The 17,514-nt window shown below is 41.7% G+C and overlaps 1 protein-coding gene across 3 annotated transcripts in view; it reads right to left on the reverse strand.

Moving 5' to 3' along the window:
* Rps6kb1 (ribosomal protein S6 kinase B1) overlaps positions 1–17,374 on the reverse strand; it is a 44,245-nt gene extending 26,871 nt beyond the window's left edge. For 2 of the 3 annotated variants that reach the window (XM_057776420.1, XM_057776422.1), the window contains exons 1-4: positions 17,151–17,374; positions 7,908–7,957; positions 6,547–6,667; positions 5,455–5,523 (exon numbers count right to left, since the gene is read on the reverse strand). In XM_057776420.1, the coding sequence (XP_057632403.1) occupies positions 5,455–5,523; positions 6,547–6,667; positions 7,908–7,957; positions 17,151–17,291 (381 nt within the window). In that variant the 5' untranslated portion in view covers positions 17,292–17,374. Of the gene's footprint in view, positions 1–5,454; positions 5,524–6,546; positions 6,668–7,907; positions 7,958–16,487; positions 16,578–17,150 lie in introns of those variants that run through there. The other variant, XM_057776421.1, reaches the window with a different exon arrangement.
* Positions 17,375–17,514: the final 140 nt, after the last annotated feature.

Genomic DNA, 17,514 nt, shown 5'->3' on the forward strand with positions numbered 1-17,514 from the left:
ACCCACATGGCAGCTCACAACTGTCTGAAGATATCTAGTTCCAGGGGATCTGACACCTTCACACCAATGCACATAAAATAAAGTTAAATAAACCATAAAAATATTAAAAAAGAAAAAATACAGGTAGGAGAGTTCTGCAATAGGGACCAGGACGGGCAGCTGAAAGAAACCATGGGTGACTCATGGGAAGGATGGTTCTGGCTGAATAAATGAAAGGCTGAGAGTAAAAGCTCTGAACAGTCAAAGAATGGAAGGATTTGTGCAGGGAGATGTCAAATGTTGTTGGATACTCGGGGTCTCAACAAGTCATAAACTGGAGCTGGATTTTATGAATTTTTCCCAAAATTTATGTGATTTCTGCCAGAAAATGCTCAGCAGCAGAGAGAGGAATACAGAAGTAGTGAGAAATAAGCAGATTCAGATTAGCACTTTTGCCGAACATAAGGTTAGTGGAGTAACAACTAAATCGAGTGGCAGGCTATGTTAATTCGGATGGTCTCTGGAACGGAAGTGGAAACTGGTGGAGCTGACTGAAGGCCAGACTGCTGGTTAGTGAGGTGACACAAAGGCAATGATGACACCCAGAATAATAAGACTGGACACAAGAGGAAAAACACTGAACTACATCTTTCTGAAGTTGAAGAAAAAGACAATGAAACTAGGTACGTATATATGTACATACAAATGCATACCAATTTACCTACCTACCTAGAACCTACCTAGGTTTAAACTTAATGGAGAAAGGGTTGACTGTAGGGTGGCTGAGTAATTTTAAAAATAAGCTTATTCATTCTTCCCTTGAAAGACAGAGCAAGTAAATTAGAAACAGAATACATTTCATCTAAATGAAGAATATTCACATCCAGTATCTCCACACTAGTTTAATAAAAGGTGGAACACAGGCAAAGGCAACCCCGTGAATAACAAACTTTGGCCAAAGTCTCTAGCTAGAAGAATAGCTTGCTTCCAAAAAGGGCTACTGATAGCCTTTTCCTCAATATCCTGAGTAAATAACCAAATGACAACATTCCCACAAAAAGCAAAGTCTTATAAACCCAACAGAATTTCCAGATGTGAACAACTCACTAAAAAATAATGGGACACCTCACTCTCCCCTGATTTTATCCGTCAGTTTGTGAAGGAAGAATTCTTTCAACACACATTTAGGTCTAGTAGATCAGGACTCTGCCTCCACGATGCAAGAAAAACACTCTAAAGAGCCTACTATCATTTCATTTAGGGGTTTAGGAATTAAAACCCTAGCTGTTTAAAGAAGTATGCTTAACCTGATTTAAATATTATGTAACACATATGTGCACTGAGAGAGTACACGCGGGCCGTGACAGCAGGTGAGACGGCTCAGCAGGTAAAGGAGATTGCCACCAAGCTGGACAATCTGAGTCTGATCGTCAGTACCACATGGTACAAAGAGAAAACCAACTCCCAAAAGTTGTCCTTTGATCCATATAAATAAACACACAAAAATTTAAAATTTAAGATACTAGGATACTCGTTAAGATAAATAAATTTTAGGGCTTTTGTTTGTTTTTGAGATAGGATCTCTCTATGTAGCCCTGACTATCTTAGTGTTCACTATACACATCACTTCAGCCTCAAAACTCACAGAGTCACATGCCTCTATCTCCCAAGTGTTGTGATTAAAAGTGTGTGCCACCTACCCAGCCAGTTTAATATATTTTTTTAAAAAATTTATTTTTGCCGAGCAGTGGTGGCACACGCCTTTAATCCCAGCACTCGGGGAGGCAGAGGCAGGCGGATCTCTGTGAGTTCGAGGCCAGCCTGGTCTATAAGAGCTAGTTCCAGGACAGGCACCAAAAGCTACAGAGAAACACTGTCTCGAAAATCAAAATAAATAAATATTCATTTTTTAAAATATTTTTTTAATTTTATTTATTATGTATACAGAGCTTTGCCTGCATGTATCCCTGCAGGCCAGAAGAGGGCATCAAATCTCATTACAGATGGTTGTGACCACCATGTGGTTGTTCGGAATTGAATGCAGGACCTTTGGAAGAGCAGCCAGAGCTCTTAACCACTGAGCCATCTCTCCAGCCCCATAAAAATTCATTTTAAAAACACTAGTAGCTGCTAGGCGATGGTGGCACACGCCTTTAATCCCAGCACGAGGGAGGCAGAGGCAGGCGGATCTCTTAAATTCAAGACTAGCATGGTCTACAAGAGTTAGTTCCAGGACAAGTTGCTCCAAAGTTACAGAGAAACCCTGTCTCAAAAAACAAAAAACTGAAAAAAAAATGAAGTAAACAAACAAGAAGAGGCCGGGCGGTGGTAGCGCACGCCTTTAATCCCAGCACTTGGGAGGCAGAGGCAGGCAGATCTCTGTGAGTTCGAGGCCAGCCTGGTCTACAAGGGCTAGTTCCAGGACAGGCTCCAAAGCCACAGAGAAACCCTGTCTCGAAAAACAAAAACAAAAAAACAAAACAAAACAAAGCAAGAAGAGAAACAGAAGTTAAGAAAATCAGCTATCAGCCCAGGATCCAACATTAACTAACTGTAATTCCAATAGCACAAAATTGTGGAGAGGGAACTGTCAAAGATCTCACATAAGCAAACTCCTACGAAGTGATACATGTCAGTAAAGAAGAAGAATAGCTAAGAGCTTCACCACAGGGCTTCTCAAGTAGCCACACTTGGCTGGACACCTGAGATGGTGACTGGTTTTGCTTTATTCACAGGTCTATTTCTGCTGTCAGAAGAAAATGATTAATCAAATACGAAAGAAGGTGATGACTGGAAAGATAACTCAACAGAAGGAGAAAACTGACTCCTGCAAGCTGTCCTGACCACCCATCCACCCCATACAAATAAATGTAATTAAAAAATTGTAACTATGTAAAACTTACTAGTCTCTTTTACCTTGGTTATTAGTATAATCACAAACCCATAGCATTCTTCAGTATGACAGATGAATGTGATCTAAATTCTAAATCCATTCATATTAAGAGGAAGTGGGGAGAGGCTAAAGATCTCAGGAAAACTTTGAAGTGGTCACTAGCATATTCATAATTGGACAGGAATGGAAGAGGTCACATGAAAGAAGTATGGATTCATAAGACAACAGATTAGGCACCATTTCTTTTAAGCTTGGAGGTTCTAGGCCAGCTAGGGCACAGAGTAAGACCATATCTTCAAAACAAAAGAAAGGACAGGCATAGTGCCTACACACCTTTAGTCTCAGAACTCAGGAGGAAGAGGCAAACAGATCTTTGAGTTCAAGACCAGTTTGGTTTTATATAGAAAGTTCTAAACAAACCAGGGCTGTGCAGTAAGACCTTACCTTAAAAAAAAAGTAAACTAAGATTAAAAAAAAAAAAAGGAGAAGGAAAATATGAAGGGGGAAATAAATTAGCATTGTCTCCATTATTTTCAACACCAAAAATATTCCCAGGGACTAAGCAGAGAGTGCAACACAGTAATAGCTGGCTTGCTTAGCAAATATGAGACAATTGGTTCAAACCCCAGCACCACACACACACACACACACACACACACACTCCCTCCCTCTGAACTCAATCAAACAAGTACAACGGTAGCATAGGACAGAGAGGAAAATTGTAAATTTGAGGCCAGGCAAGGTTAGATAGCAAGACTCTGTCTCAAAAATATAATTCAAAAAATATGAATCTAGCCGGGCGGTGGTGGCGCACGCCTTTAATCCCAGCACTTGGGAGGCAGAGGCAGGAGGATCTCTGTGAGTTCGAGACCAGCCTGGTCTACAAGAGCTAGGTCCAGGACAGGCTCCAAAACCACAGAAGAAACCCTGTCTCGAAAAACCAAAAAAAAAAAAAAAAAAAAAAAAAAAAAATATATATATATATATATATATATATATATATATATATATATGAATCTAAAGGGATGATTCTAATTCCAGAACTCTGGAAGCAGAGGCAAGTGGCTTTGAGTCTAATGCCAGCCTGGTCTATATAATGAGTTTCAGGCGATAATGTATACAAAAAAAAAAAAAATCAAAGTCTGGAAGTATGGCTAGTGGGCAAAACCCTTGTCTCACAAGTATGACCTGAGTTTGACTGCCCAGAACCATGTCTGTAATCCCAGTGCTCTGCAGCAATGACGGAAGGCAGAGGACAGGAACAGCTCAGAAGTGGATCAGCTAGTCTGGTGCATACAGTGGAAATAACAAAAGACCTCCCCTTGAATAGGTGAAAAGCGAAGACCAACACCCAACATCTCCCTGTGACCTCCATATGAATGCCATGGCACATGAATACTCGAATTTACATACATAATCACACATATGTGTACACAAAGATTGAAAATAAAAATGTAAAATACGAATCAAATTTGCTCTAATGGTATTAATGTAATACTATAAAACAGAGTGAGGACTTAGGGCTCAAGAACTCCTTCCAAGAGTTCCAGTCGCCGTCCGACCACCAGCTCCCAAACACAAATCTCTCACGAGACTTCCCCCTCTGACTTTGCACCATACTTTTCTATCCAACAATCTGCTTGATACTGGTTTGGTTATCAGCTATATGAACTCAGCTATGAAAGAAGAAACATACCTAGGATGTCAATGCACACTGGTAAATTATGGCTGAATTTGGAAGGCTGAGGCAACAGTCATGAGTTCAAGGACAGCCTGGACTATATAGTGAACCTGTCTCACCAACAACAATAACAAAAACAATTACAAGCAAAAATTTTCAAGAATGTTTCCTCAAGGCAAGATGGTCACTGTAAGAAAATGGGTATAAATAAAGAAATACAGAATCATGACACGCAGAAAACAGAATGGAACAGTGAAGAACCAAGATGAAAGGACTGTGGCAAATGGAGTCTTTTAATGTCAGACATGTCTAGAGTATAGACTGGAACAGGGAAACAGGGAATAAAAGGCACCTAAGGAAGCTGGGCATAATAGTGCACACCTGTAATCCCAGGCAATAAAGAAAGGAGGGCCAGAAGTTCAAGACTAGTCTTGGCTGCGTGAGACCCTGTCTCAAAAACAAACAAACAAAAGAACTAGAGACCACAATAGTAGAGTCAATAAAAATGAACCAAAAGGGCACAACAGAAAAAAGTTAAGATTGAAAAAAATTAAAAATTCTTAATAGAAAATTACTATATAATCTAGAACTGTTGTATATAAAAGAGTAATATTATGCTTACTACTTAGAAACACGGAGACCAGAAGCAGCTGTGTCCCTCAGAGAACTGACAGTGCTCTCCTTTCCATCCTCATCAGAAATAAAACACGTATGAAACAAAGCACATCACAACGTCCCTCCATTCTACAAGGAGAGCTATTACAATACCCTCCTTTTCTGGAGAAGAGGTGCTGCAGATTAAACATGCACTCCACCTCAGGGCCTAGAGACACAGTTTTCCAACTAACGTTTTGACAGAAGTAAGCTAGAGCACAGAGAGTGAAAAGGGGAAAGCAATCACCTTTTTAAGCACCTTCATGGCAAATATCTTCCCAGTATTTGCTCCTGTTACTTTTCGTACTTGAAAAACCTGGACAAAGAAAGGAGTGTTGACATGTTACCAAAAGTCAAACTATGCAGGCCATCTTCCATAGTACCCATTTATAAGAAACATGTCATACTGCTGTTTATACTGTAAAAAGTACATCACAAAGGACTGTGCATAAAAAGGGTCAGTTACAAAAGGCCACATTTTAAGATTTACTAGAGAAAACTGTTAAATGTGTGACTTTCTGTGGTTTTCTGTCACCTGATGGTAGTGTTGGAAAATATCCAACTAAAGAGCACTCACAAAACCCTGGTTCACTTAGCACAAACTATCAGTGTCCCCAACTTAAAACGCAAATTTCTCAGTTTTTTACATAAATTTATACCCGGGATACAATTGTTATTATTTTGCACAATACTAAACTAACCAAAAGATTCTCACTCACTGCATTAAGATGTCTACTAACCCAGCACTTTTAATCCACATGTAAGCTTCAAAGTGTTACATATTCCAGCATGCCTTAACCTTAAACTAAAAACGTCACACTTCTAAAAACTAACATTAGGATGGTACAGATAGTCCTTAACCTAAACAAGTTGTTAAACTCTCTTAGAAGGGAATGTCTGGGGTATAGTTGTCTTGGGCAGACATATAAAGATAAGGTCTTAAATTAGAAAGCCTATGGCAAAACTATGAAACCCCTTTCTTACAGTCTTTCATCTTTCCTATTTCTTAGACACTGCAAGTCAAAGAAAACATTTTCAGATTCAACCCTCAGGAAGAGACAATTAAACGTGCATGAAGTGAGGAGTAATCTACCCGTGTTTAAAGGGGAATCCTACACGAGGTGCCACTGCGCCAAACAACAGAGCACGGCTTCAACATCAAACTGGCTGGCATATCAGCTGCTAATATTAAGGGTCGACATTATGTCTGCGTGAGTGATAGGAAAGGTGGGAACTGAACTTACACCCTCAAATTATACAAGTCAGGGTTAGATCCTACACTGATGAATGGAATCAAGCTACCCAAGTCAAAGACCGCTATTTCAAAAACACTTCCTACCTTTCCATAGCCCCCTTTACCAAGTACCCGAAGTAGCTCAAAACATTCTGGTCTGATTTTTTCTGGCCCTCTGTTCACACTAGTTTCTGAGATTTCAAATTTCTCACAATGTTCCATGCCTCTGGGAAGAAAAGCAAAACCAGAAGTAAATTTGCAAAAAGTTCAATTATATCCAGCACATTAGATAAGTGTTAGAAAGAAGAAAAAGAAATCTAACCCAATCAGGTAAATGACAGTAAATGAGTATCTGTGATCTAGGTGAAATGATGACGGAGTCACTGACACGGCTGGGTCAAGACCAGGGTGGACTGTAACTGTTCATCTGCTTGCCCACATAACATAATATTATTATTTATTTTCTTAAATATCAAGCACCCCAGCTAAACTAATAAAATTAGAACATGTTTACTAAGCTGATGAAGTAAACAAGTCTTCTGGTTATTCAAATTTAGTTCATTCAAAATGTCCATGGGATCACTTATTACCTAGCAGAAAATCTAGGATCTTTCAGAAATAACTCAATTAGTTATTATAGAACCCAGGCCTATCTCAAAATGATTAAGTAACCCAGGCTAGCCTCAAATTCATCCTCCTGCCTCAATCTCTTGAATGCAGGATCATAGGCACTCACCACCACACCATGGATTGTTTTGTTTAAAATTCTTGATAATAAAATAAATCTGCATTTCTTCCCATGTCTAGCTTTTCCAAGTTACTTGCTTAAAGTCTCCAAAAAGGAGTGGCAACTGTGTAGGTCATGTGCATGCTTCTTATGTGAGTAGCTGGTCTTCTCGATCTCTGTCATGCTCTTCACTGAAGGGCGGGGTAAGGAATAGATTCATCACATACTCACCTAACAGAATCCGTTCAACTTGACTTAAAATTCCATTAATCTCTCTGTCGGAATATTGTACTGAAGTATTTTGGGGGCACTGTCATAATTTTTTCAATAAGAAAAAGTTACAAATACAGTTTTCTATATTAAATGAGGAAAAATTCACTGGGTAGTGGTGGCACACATCTTTAATTCTAACACTTGGGAGGCAGATGAATGAATCTGAGTTCCAGGCCAGCCTGGTCTACATAGTGACTTTCAGGGCAGCCATGGCTACACAGCAAACTATGTCTTGAAAAAAATAAAGTAAAAATTCCTAACCAACTTGAATTCATATTTAGTATACTCTGAATCATCTTTTTCTACACACAGAATATTAAAATTCTCATGTTATATTCAGCAACTCAACAAACAACTTTGTAAATATGAGCTGTTTAAAAACAGATTATTAGCTAGAATCCCTTGAGGTTATCAGCAGGTACAACCTACTTGAAAACACAATGGAAGTTTATTCAGATACACTTACAGTTCATATGGTCCAACTCCCCCATGGTCCATGCTTTCATTTAACTGACCCTGAAAAATATTTTAAGTTTTAGAAATAAATAACACCAGAAACTCAAAATTTAAGATGTACAGTGCTTTATCTCATAATTCACAGAGAATAAAAGAAATAAAATCAGCTTAAAATTTCTACTTCACTATCAAACAAACATGCTACTAAGCAAAATACAGTACACAAACAATACTATGCAGTATTTTAAAGTTTTTGAAGTTTTTCTTTTTTGTTTGTTTCTTTGTTTTGACACACGGTTCCTCTGTGTACTCTTGGCTATCCTGGAACTCAATCTATGAACCAGGCTGGCCTCGAACTCAAAGATCCTCCTGCCTCTGCCTCGGAGTACTGGGAGTAAAGGTGTGCGTTACTACCACCTGGCTAAATTTTTTCATTTTATACTGCTAACTACAACAGCTACTCATTCATAACCTAAAACAAAGCCAAGTGAGTTTTCCTTCAGCAAAGTGAGTTTTCCTTCAGCAATTATACTTATCAGCTATTAAAAATATGATTTTTATTCTGAAGCCAAAGGCATTACATTCTAAGATACTAAGTCAAATTATATGCTTCTGTTGGGTAGACGAACATGTCATGAGCTCAGCCTAAGGCAACCAACCGCAACTAGTCCAAGATATATAATGTGCACTGTGGCTAAACAAAGCAAAATAATTCACCAGCCAATCTAATGATTAAACATCACACTGGCCACTAAGTAAGTGAAAATTGTAATTAACATACTGTGTACTGGCAATGAACAACCCTAAAACTAAATTGAGAAAATGCTACTCAGAACAGAATCAGTAAAAATAGCATAGATGCCCAGGTATGGTAGCACATGCCTTTGACACCAACACCTGGGAGGCCGAGGCAGCTATTTCTCTGTGAATTCAAAACCAGCCAGGTCTACAATTGAGACCCTGTTTCACAAAACAAACAATGGTAAAACAAATAAACACAACAACTTAGATGATGTGGGGCTGGAGAGCTGGCTCGGGAGTGAGAGAATGAGTGTGCTGTTTTTCCAGAGAACCCAGAATCAATTCCCAGGACCCAAAACAAGCAGCTCACAACAGTTTGTAACTGCAGCATGGGCAGGACTGGGGGAGAATTTGAAACCCCTTTTCTGTCTTCCTCAGGCACCTCCGGTCATGAGCACAGACACACACATATACACAAAATTTAAAATTTAAAAAATATATATGTATATGTATTTAAGTATAGCTTAGATGTTGAGCATGGTACTGCACACCTGTGATCTAAGCATCTGAAAGATGCAGGAAGGAGAAATGCTTAAACAGTGAATTCCAGGCCAACCACAGTGAAACAGCAAGACTCTAAATAAATAAATAAGTAAGTAAGGTAGGGGGGAGAGCCACACCTGGTATAACAGGCCTGTAATCAATTCTAACTACTTGATTAAGAGACTGAGATCATAAATTTAAGACCTGCCACAGAGTACATTTACAGCCATCCTGAACGACTTGGTATATCAAAAACAAAAGGTCTTGGGATATATCTCAGAGGTAGAGAGCACTGGGGTGGAATATGCAAAGTCCTGGGTTTGATCCCCAGCACATTTAGCTCCTCCACTCCCCTATAAGAAAAGATGGTAAGAAAACCCACAGAAAATAAAAAGATAACAATTTTGAAAAACAAGTTAGACTCTGAATAGGATTTTTTTCCAAAGAAGACATAAAATGAACAATAACCCACAGATATTCAGCATTAGTACTAGAAGAAAGATGCATAGAAGCCGGGCGGTGGTGGCGCACGCCTTTAATCCCAGCACTCGGGAGGCAGAGGCAGGCGGATCTCTGTGAGTTCGAGACCAGCCTGGTCTACAGAGCTAGTTCCAGGACAGGCTCCAAAGCTACAGAGAAACCTTGTCTCGAAAAACCAAAAAAAAAAAAAAGAAAACAAAAAGAAAAAACCAAAAAGTTATACAGCTGGGCAGTGGTGGCGCACACCTTTAATCCTAGCACTCAGGTGGCAGAGGCAGACAGATCTCTGTGAGTTCGAGGCCAGCCTGGTCTACAAGAGCTAATTCCAGGACAGGCTCCAAAAACTACAGAGAAACCCTGTCTTGAAAAACCAAAAAAAAAAACAAGGCTGGGCATGGTGGTACACCTTTAATTCCAGAACTCTAGAGGCAGGAGGACATCTGTGAGTTCAAGGCCAGCCTGGTCTATGTGGGAGTACCAAGACAGCCACCTTACTTAGGGAGACCCTATCTTAAACAAACAAAAAGATTAAACATAACCAGTCAGAGCTGGAGAGACAGCTCATTTACTAAGAGCAATGGCTGCTCTTCCAGAAGATCAGGGTTCATGTCCCAGAATCCATATGGCAGGTTCATAAGCATCAATAATTCCAGTCCCAGGGCATACAATGCCTTCTTCTGGCCTCCAAGAGTACTACACACATGTGGTATGCAAGCAAAACAGCCATATGCATTAAAAAAAAAAAAAAGTTGGGGGCTGGAGCAATGGCTTTAGAGGCTAAGAGCACTCCCTGTTCTTCCAGGGCTCCTGAATTCAATTCCCACCAACCACATAATGGCTCACAACCATCTACAATGAGATCTGGTGTCCTTTTCTGGCCTGCAAGCATGTGCACAGGTAGAACACTGTATACATAATAAATAAATAAATCTTTTTTTAAAAAAAAAGTTTTGCATGGTGGATAACACTTTTAATTGCTACTGGAAGGCAGAGGTGGACAGATCTCTGTGAGTTCCAGACTAGCCTGCTCTATACAGAAAGTTTTAGGACAGGCTAGACAAGGCTTCATAGTCAGACCCAGTATCCAAAAACAAAAAAAAAAACCCACCAATAAACCAGGGCTGCACTTTAAAGACAAATGACTAACTTCTCTCAGATGTGATAAAACTGATGTTACATAATTGTCTTTTTCTTTAATGTTGGCTTTACTTAATTCTAAATTAAAGATCACAGAGTAGTTAGCAGAGAGCCTCCTTGGAAGCCACCTCAGCAGACATGCCCCCAGGCTGTGGCTCATTTCCGGAGCCTGCTCCACCACCTGCACTTGCACCTGCACTAACTTCCTACCCCTACCGTTACTTTCTAGAACAGAGACTTCAGTGACACAATTCTTTTCTGCCACTCACCGTACTTCTACAAAAATCTCTCACTAAGGCATGTAGGTACACACTGAAATACACATTGACAATATTCTTTCAAAGGAAATTCTTCCCTCAGAATTATTTCCTGCTACTTTAAGATTCACCAACACCATATATAACTGCAGTTCCATGGATCCTGTAGTGATATTTCATTTGTATTTTTTTTTTTTTTTTTTTTTTTTTTTGGTTTTTCGAGACAGGGTTTTTCTGTGGCTTTGGAGCCTGTCCTGGAACTATCTCTGTAGACCAGGCTGGTCTCGAACTCACAGAGATCCGCCTGCCTCTGCCTCCCGAGTGCTGGGATTAAAGGCGTGCGCCACCATCGCCCGGCCTGTATTTTAATAAATAAAGCTTGCCTGAAGATCAGAGAGTAAAACAGCCATAGTGGTCGGCCTTACAGACCAGGCAGGCGTGGTACACACCTTTAATCTTAGCACTAGAGAGGAATATAAAACGGGAGGAGACAGGTGTCAGCTCAGTCTCATTACCAGATGCAGGATTACCATTTCGGACTGAAGGAGAGGTAAAAGTCAGTGGGTGGCTGTTTAACTTTTCTGACCTTCAGGTTAAACCCAATATCTGTCTCTGGGTTTTTATTAATCGTGCTACAGAATCCCATCCCATACTCTCTTCTGGTGTGCAAGCATGCATGCAGACAAAACACCCACACACGATAGATAGATAGATAGAGAGAGAGAGAGAGAGAGAGAGAGAGAGAGAGAGAGAGAGAGAGAGAGAGAGAGAGAGAGAGGCAGGCCAGGCAGGCAGGCAGGCAGGCAGACAAGCAGACAGATCAATCTTTTTGGGCAATGGTGGCACATGCCTTTAATGCTAACATTTGGGAGATTTGGGAGGCAGAGGCAAGCAGATCTGAGTTTAAGACCAGCCTGGTCTACAAAGTGGGTGCCAGGACAACACAGGGAAACCCTGTCTCAAAACACACACACTCTCTAAAAGATTCACCTGTATGAACTAGAATCCTGCTACGGCAAAGTATTATACAAGTCAGACTGTGTCATATTAGCCTACCAGTGATTATTTGCAAAATTTTAAATTAAAAATGTTATGTAAAGAGGGTCGGGAGGGGGTGGTGGCACATACCTTTAATCCCAGCACTCGGGAGGCAGAGGCAGGCAGATCTTTGTGAGTTCGAAACCAGCCTGGTCTACAAGAGCTAGTTCCAGGACAGGCTCCAAAGCTACAGAGAAACCCTGTCTCGAGAAAAAAAATCAAATAATGAGTGTTTCTGCGAGTGTGTGCACGTGTGCATGGGTGTACGTATGTGTACTTGAGCAAGCTCATGACATGGTACACAAGTGGAGGTCAGGGGTCAACTTATGGAAGTCAGTTCTCTCTTCCCATCATGTGGGTTCCGGGAATCAAACATTAAGCTTAGGTTGCCAGTGTGGCACCAAGATCTTTACCCACTGAGCTGTCAAGCTGGGCCCTAATTTAAAAAAAAAAAAAAAAAAATTAAATTCTCTTTTGAGACTGGATCATTCTATGTACCCCTGGCTATAACTTGTATACCAAGCTAGCCTTGAACTCAGAAAGCCCCCTGACTACTGGGATTAAAGGCATGCGCCACCACACCTGGCAGAGCAATAAATTTTTGTCAAACAAAAATCTGCTATCTCATTCTAAAATTTGTGTAATATGTCTCAGCAATTATTTCAAATTTTTAACTGGCAGAAAAAGCAAAGACACAGCCAACATTTGCATAATCTAACATTTCTCTAGAGGAAAACTTTGCCTTAGTTTCAGCTTATTACCATAGAAATATAGACAAACAGGAAGAAAAAAACTCATCAAAGCCTTTTATTCATTCATGTGATTATCCATTACTTTATACTTTTAGGGCTTTTATTCTGTTTTTTTTTTTTTTTAATTTGGATAGTAGCCACTCAGTTTTATCTGTAAGTTATTTAGTTTTATCATTTACTGTCTGAAGAATTGACTACACAAATGCCTATACTAATATAATATAGATTCACCCCGTACAGAATACCTACAAAGGTGTTATCTGTGTGATTAATTATTTAAAAAATACTACTATTCTAAAACATGCCAGCTCTGGTTTACATGTATTTGTTACTGAGTGGCTAGGAACAGCTGAAGGCAAATTCTAATCACTCAGAACTTAGCAATGACTGGTGCTGATAAGCTACAGTCCATGAAGCAGCAAACCGGACAGTAAGTCAGGGTATCTTGAGAATACTTTACATTTAACCCTCACTTTACAAAGAAGAAAAAAATATCAGCTTACTGTAGATTCCATAGTTCATGAGTATGGCCAAAGAGATCTCTATTCCCTATTTTTCTTTTACTGAATTCAACTTGACATACAAATAGGCACACTGTGAATGAGGCTAATAAATGCAATCAAGAATGCAGGGCTGAGCCAGGCGGTGGTGGCACAAGGCTTTAATCCCAGCACTTGGAGACAGAGGCAGACTGATGTCCATGAGTTCGAGGCCAGTCTGGTCTACAAGAACTAGTTCCAGGACAGTTAGGACTGTTACACAGAGAAACCCTGTCTCAAAAAAAAAAAAAAAAAAAAAAAAAAAACAGGGCTATGAGATACTTCTGTGGGTAAAAGCTTGTCACTAAGCCTGATGACTGAATTCATTCCTCTGAACCCACATACAGGATGGAAGGAGAAAACCAACTCCCACAAGTTCACCCACAATGTGCACTATAGCATAATGCCACACACACACATGCATACACGCACGTACACATACATAGAAATGTGTCTGCACACATATAAATGTAGTAACAATTTGAAAAAGAACCTATGCGGGAGTCAAGGAAATGGCTCAGCTGGTAAACACCCTTGCTGCCGAGTCTGAGGACCTAAGTTTGATCCTCAGATTCTCCACATGATGGAAAGAGAGAATTGACCTCTCCCAAATTGTCCTCTGACCTCCATACATGTGCTACTGCACACCTACCTCATCAAAATAAATAAATGTGAAAGGAAGAATCCGTGTGCAAGCCAGATTGGGGGGGTGCAAACTTACAACCCCAACACACAGGAGAGAAGAGGGTCAGGAGGATCAGGAAGAACCACAAGTTGAAGGCCAGGATAGCTACAGAGTAAGCTCATGTCAATCAAATTTATCAAACTCAAGTCTTCAGCACAAAACTTCTGTTAGCAAGTGCCTTTACCCACTGGGCATCCATCTGCTCAAAGGAGTCAGAAGATACTAATTGTGGGCAGTCACTTCTCTGGCCTGTGCCTCAGTTTCCTCACTATAAAAGAAAGAAATGGGGCTGTTTGACATGCCGCCAATGTCAAAGGAAGATTTACATAAGAAACTAAAAGCTGCTGGCTCCAAAGCTACTGAGAAACCCTGTCTTGAAAAAGAAAAAAAAATGGGAGAAAGAAAGAGACTATCAGAGGAAACATAAGATTTTCTAAGAATCAAAACTGTTACCACACTTAAATTTTTTTTTTTTTTTTTTTTTTTTTTTGGTTTTTCGAGACAGGGTTTCTCTGTGGTTTTGGAGCCTGTCCTGGAACTAGCTCTTGTAGACCAGGCTGGTCTCGAACTCACAGAGATCCGCCTGCCTCTGCCTCCCAAGTGCTGGGATTAAAGGCGTGCGCCACCACCGCCCGGCCAACACTTAAAAATTTTTTTCCCCCAAGAGACTGATTCTCTTTAGGCAGCTGACCCAACTCCATCCCAACTCTTTCCCTTTTTCCACCTTGAGACGTTAAGACATCCCTTAGTAACACAATGAAGGCCTGGCAGGTGCACCCAGCCTGTATTCTTGGCACTAGGAGCCCAATGTAGGAGAATTTGGAGTTTGAAGCCACATGGCTACACAGTGACACACTGTTTTTTTGGGGTTTTTTTTCCCCCTTAGTTTTTCAAGACTGGGTTTCCCAGTGTAGCCCTGGCTATCCTGGCACTTACTTTGTAGACCAGCCTGGCCTTGAACTCACAAAGATCCACCTGCCTCTGCCACACAAGTGCTGGGATTAAAGGCATGTGCCACCACTGCCCAGCTTTGGTTTTGTTTTTTTTTAAAGAATGCACTCAAGAGAAACATTTCAACTCTAAAAGCACTCCTCTTCAAAATCGTCCATAATTACTTCTGCTCTTCCTCCTAACCCTTTCCCTAAGGTAGTGGTCACATTTCATTCTCTTACCCACTTTTTCTGTCCCAAGAGTAGGCCAGACCTGGAACTCCTACTGCTCTTGACGTACATTAAGAAAGCGAAAAGAGCCGGGCGGTGGTGACGCACGCCTTTAATCCCAGCACTCGGGAGGCAGAGGCAGGCGGATCTCTCTGAGTTTGAGACCAGCCTGGTCTACAAGAGCTAGTTCCAGGACAGGAACCAAAAGCTATGGAGAAACCCTGTCTCGAAAATCAAAAAAAAAAAAAAAAAAAAGCTAAAAGAAAAACAAACAAGGCCCCAGAGTTCGTCCCAAGAATCACAATATTGTACTCTCCAAAGACGATGAACCCACAGACTGAAAATTCTACCAGTCACTAATGACAATATTCCCATAAAGCCACTCTCCTCTGCAGTTCACTCTCTGGCCCTACTCCAAAGCCACTGCCATATGGAAACAATGTAACTCAACAGTGTATCATATTTATAATTAAAGTAATCCTGTATTTGTTTCAAATTTAGTATCCACCACGTTTGATTAAAAGGCTAAGTGGAATTCCACATTTAAAAAGTGTGTGTGTCTTAAAACCACATTTGGACCTGTCTAACCCTGAGAGTCATTCAATTATAAAAAGAGCAATACTTTGTTGGCCCACTTAATTTCATAAAAGGTTCAGAGTCCTTTATACAAAGTCTTTCAATCTTTTGCCAATTTATTTATTAAAGAAGGAAAACTGGGGATGAGAAGAGAAAGAGCCCTTATGCAAATGCAGCAAATACCTAACATCAGCCATAAATCCATATTCTTAAGAAATCACCATGAGGTTTTTACTGAGGGCATTTGCCCTGAATCGGTTCTTCAGTTTGACATCTCATTTTTTTTTGACCCTCGGTGTAATATGTGTATGCTTCAATAAATGTTATTTTAGAAAAGGTGTTGTTCCATAAATAACAAACCCCTAGGACAGCAAAGGTAAAACCGAGCTGTGCGTTAGGAAAAGCGAGTCTAAATTTAAACTTCAGCAAGGAAAGCCCTCACACCACTATTCACAAGTCTCTGTTCAAGCAATTTATTTCGGGCGAGACAAATCACAGCTGTCAACGCTGGGTTTTTTCCCCACCCTACAATTACATAAATTATTCCGAAAAAAAAATATAGACATCTTCAACTTGAGGGAAATTAACTTACAAATGCCGTGTGTCATTATGAATGGTTTTTTTTTTCCCTTTAAAATGTCACACGGAAGGGGGGTTAAAAATAAAAGGCAAACAAACAAACCCTGGAAGATGCAGCAGGGCCCCCTTGCTCCCGAAATAAAACTTCTGGTGGCTGTAACAGCAGCGGCAGTGCTACTCCAGACAGAAGTTTTCAGCTGTCACTTCTAACAGCTGAGCGCTTCCTAGGAGAGAAGCGACAGGCCGAGAAGAGAGGTGGTTGTGGGGAGCCTGAAGAGCTCAAGACTTGCCAGCTAACACTCCAGAGGGAAGCCCTTCGCGCCTCACACCTGCACTTAGGGGACACCCAGCAAGAGCAGCTCCCCCCGCCCCACCCCGTAGCACACGCTCGCTCGCACCACCCCGGCCACATTCAGGAGCCGAGCGCGCGCCGTTCCTCCTCGGCAGTCCCGAAACACATCGCTCTGGGCTGCGCTGCTCTAGGGACCAGGGCGAGACCTGCACCTGCGCGCCCCGCAGAGGCCTCACACCTAGGGCCAGGTCCGCCCCGCCCGCCCGCCATCCCGCCTGCTCCCTCTCCCTCTCCCTAGTCGGCCGCGCGGCGCTTCGGCTCCTCCCGGAGACCGCTCGCGTCCCCCCAGGTCTCCGCGCCCTAGGACACACCAGGCTTCCCGGGCCCACGCCGCCACCCCGGCCCTGTCACCTCGTCGTCCCGTTTCCCCCCCACCCCACCCCGCGCCACATCCCCGGGGACCCCGGGCCTCACCCCCTCCTCCAGCTCATCCTCAGAGCCTGCGTCCTCTGGCTGGTCCAGGTCTATGTCAAACACTCCTGCCATATCCTCAGCTTCCCTGTCTCGGAAGTCAGGCGCTGGGTAAAAGCCGTCCCGCCTCCGTCGTCGCCTCATGGGCCCGGACCCGCCGCAGACTCCACTGCTGCTGCCGCCATCACCAGCTGCTTAAGCTCAATGCGTCTGCGCCTAGGCCCCAGACTGGCTCCTCAAGTTCAGCCCCGGAGCATGCGTACAAGCGTTCGTGAAGCCAACTGTGGGCAGCGAACATGCGTAGCACTATCTCCCGGCTCCAGGTACTGGCAGGAACATGCGCAGATCACCAACCGAAGCCAAGCCC

The sequence above is a fragment of the Chionomys nivalis genome, chromosome 7 (assembly GCF_950005125.1).
Source record: "Chionomys nivalis chromosome 7, mChiNiv1.1, whole genome shotgun sequence".
Taxonomy (NCBI): Eukaryota; Metazoa; Chordata; class Mammalia; order Rodentia; family Cricetidae; genus Chionomys; species Chionomys nivalis.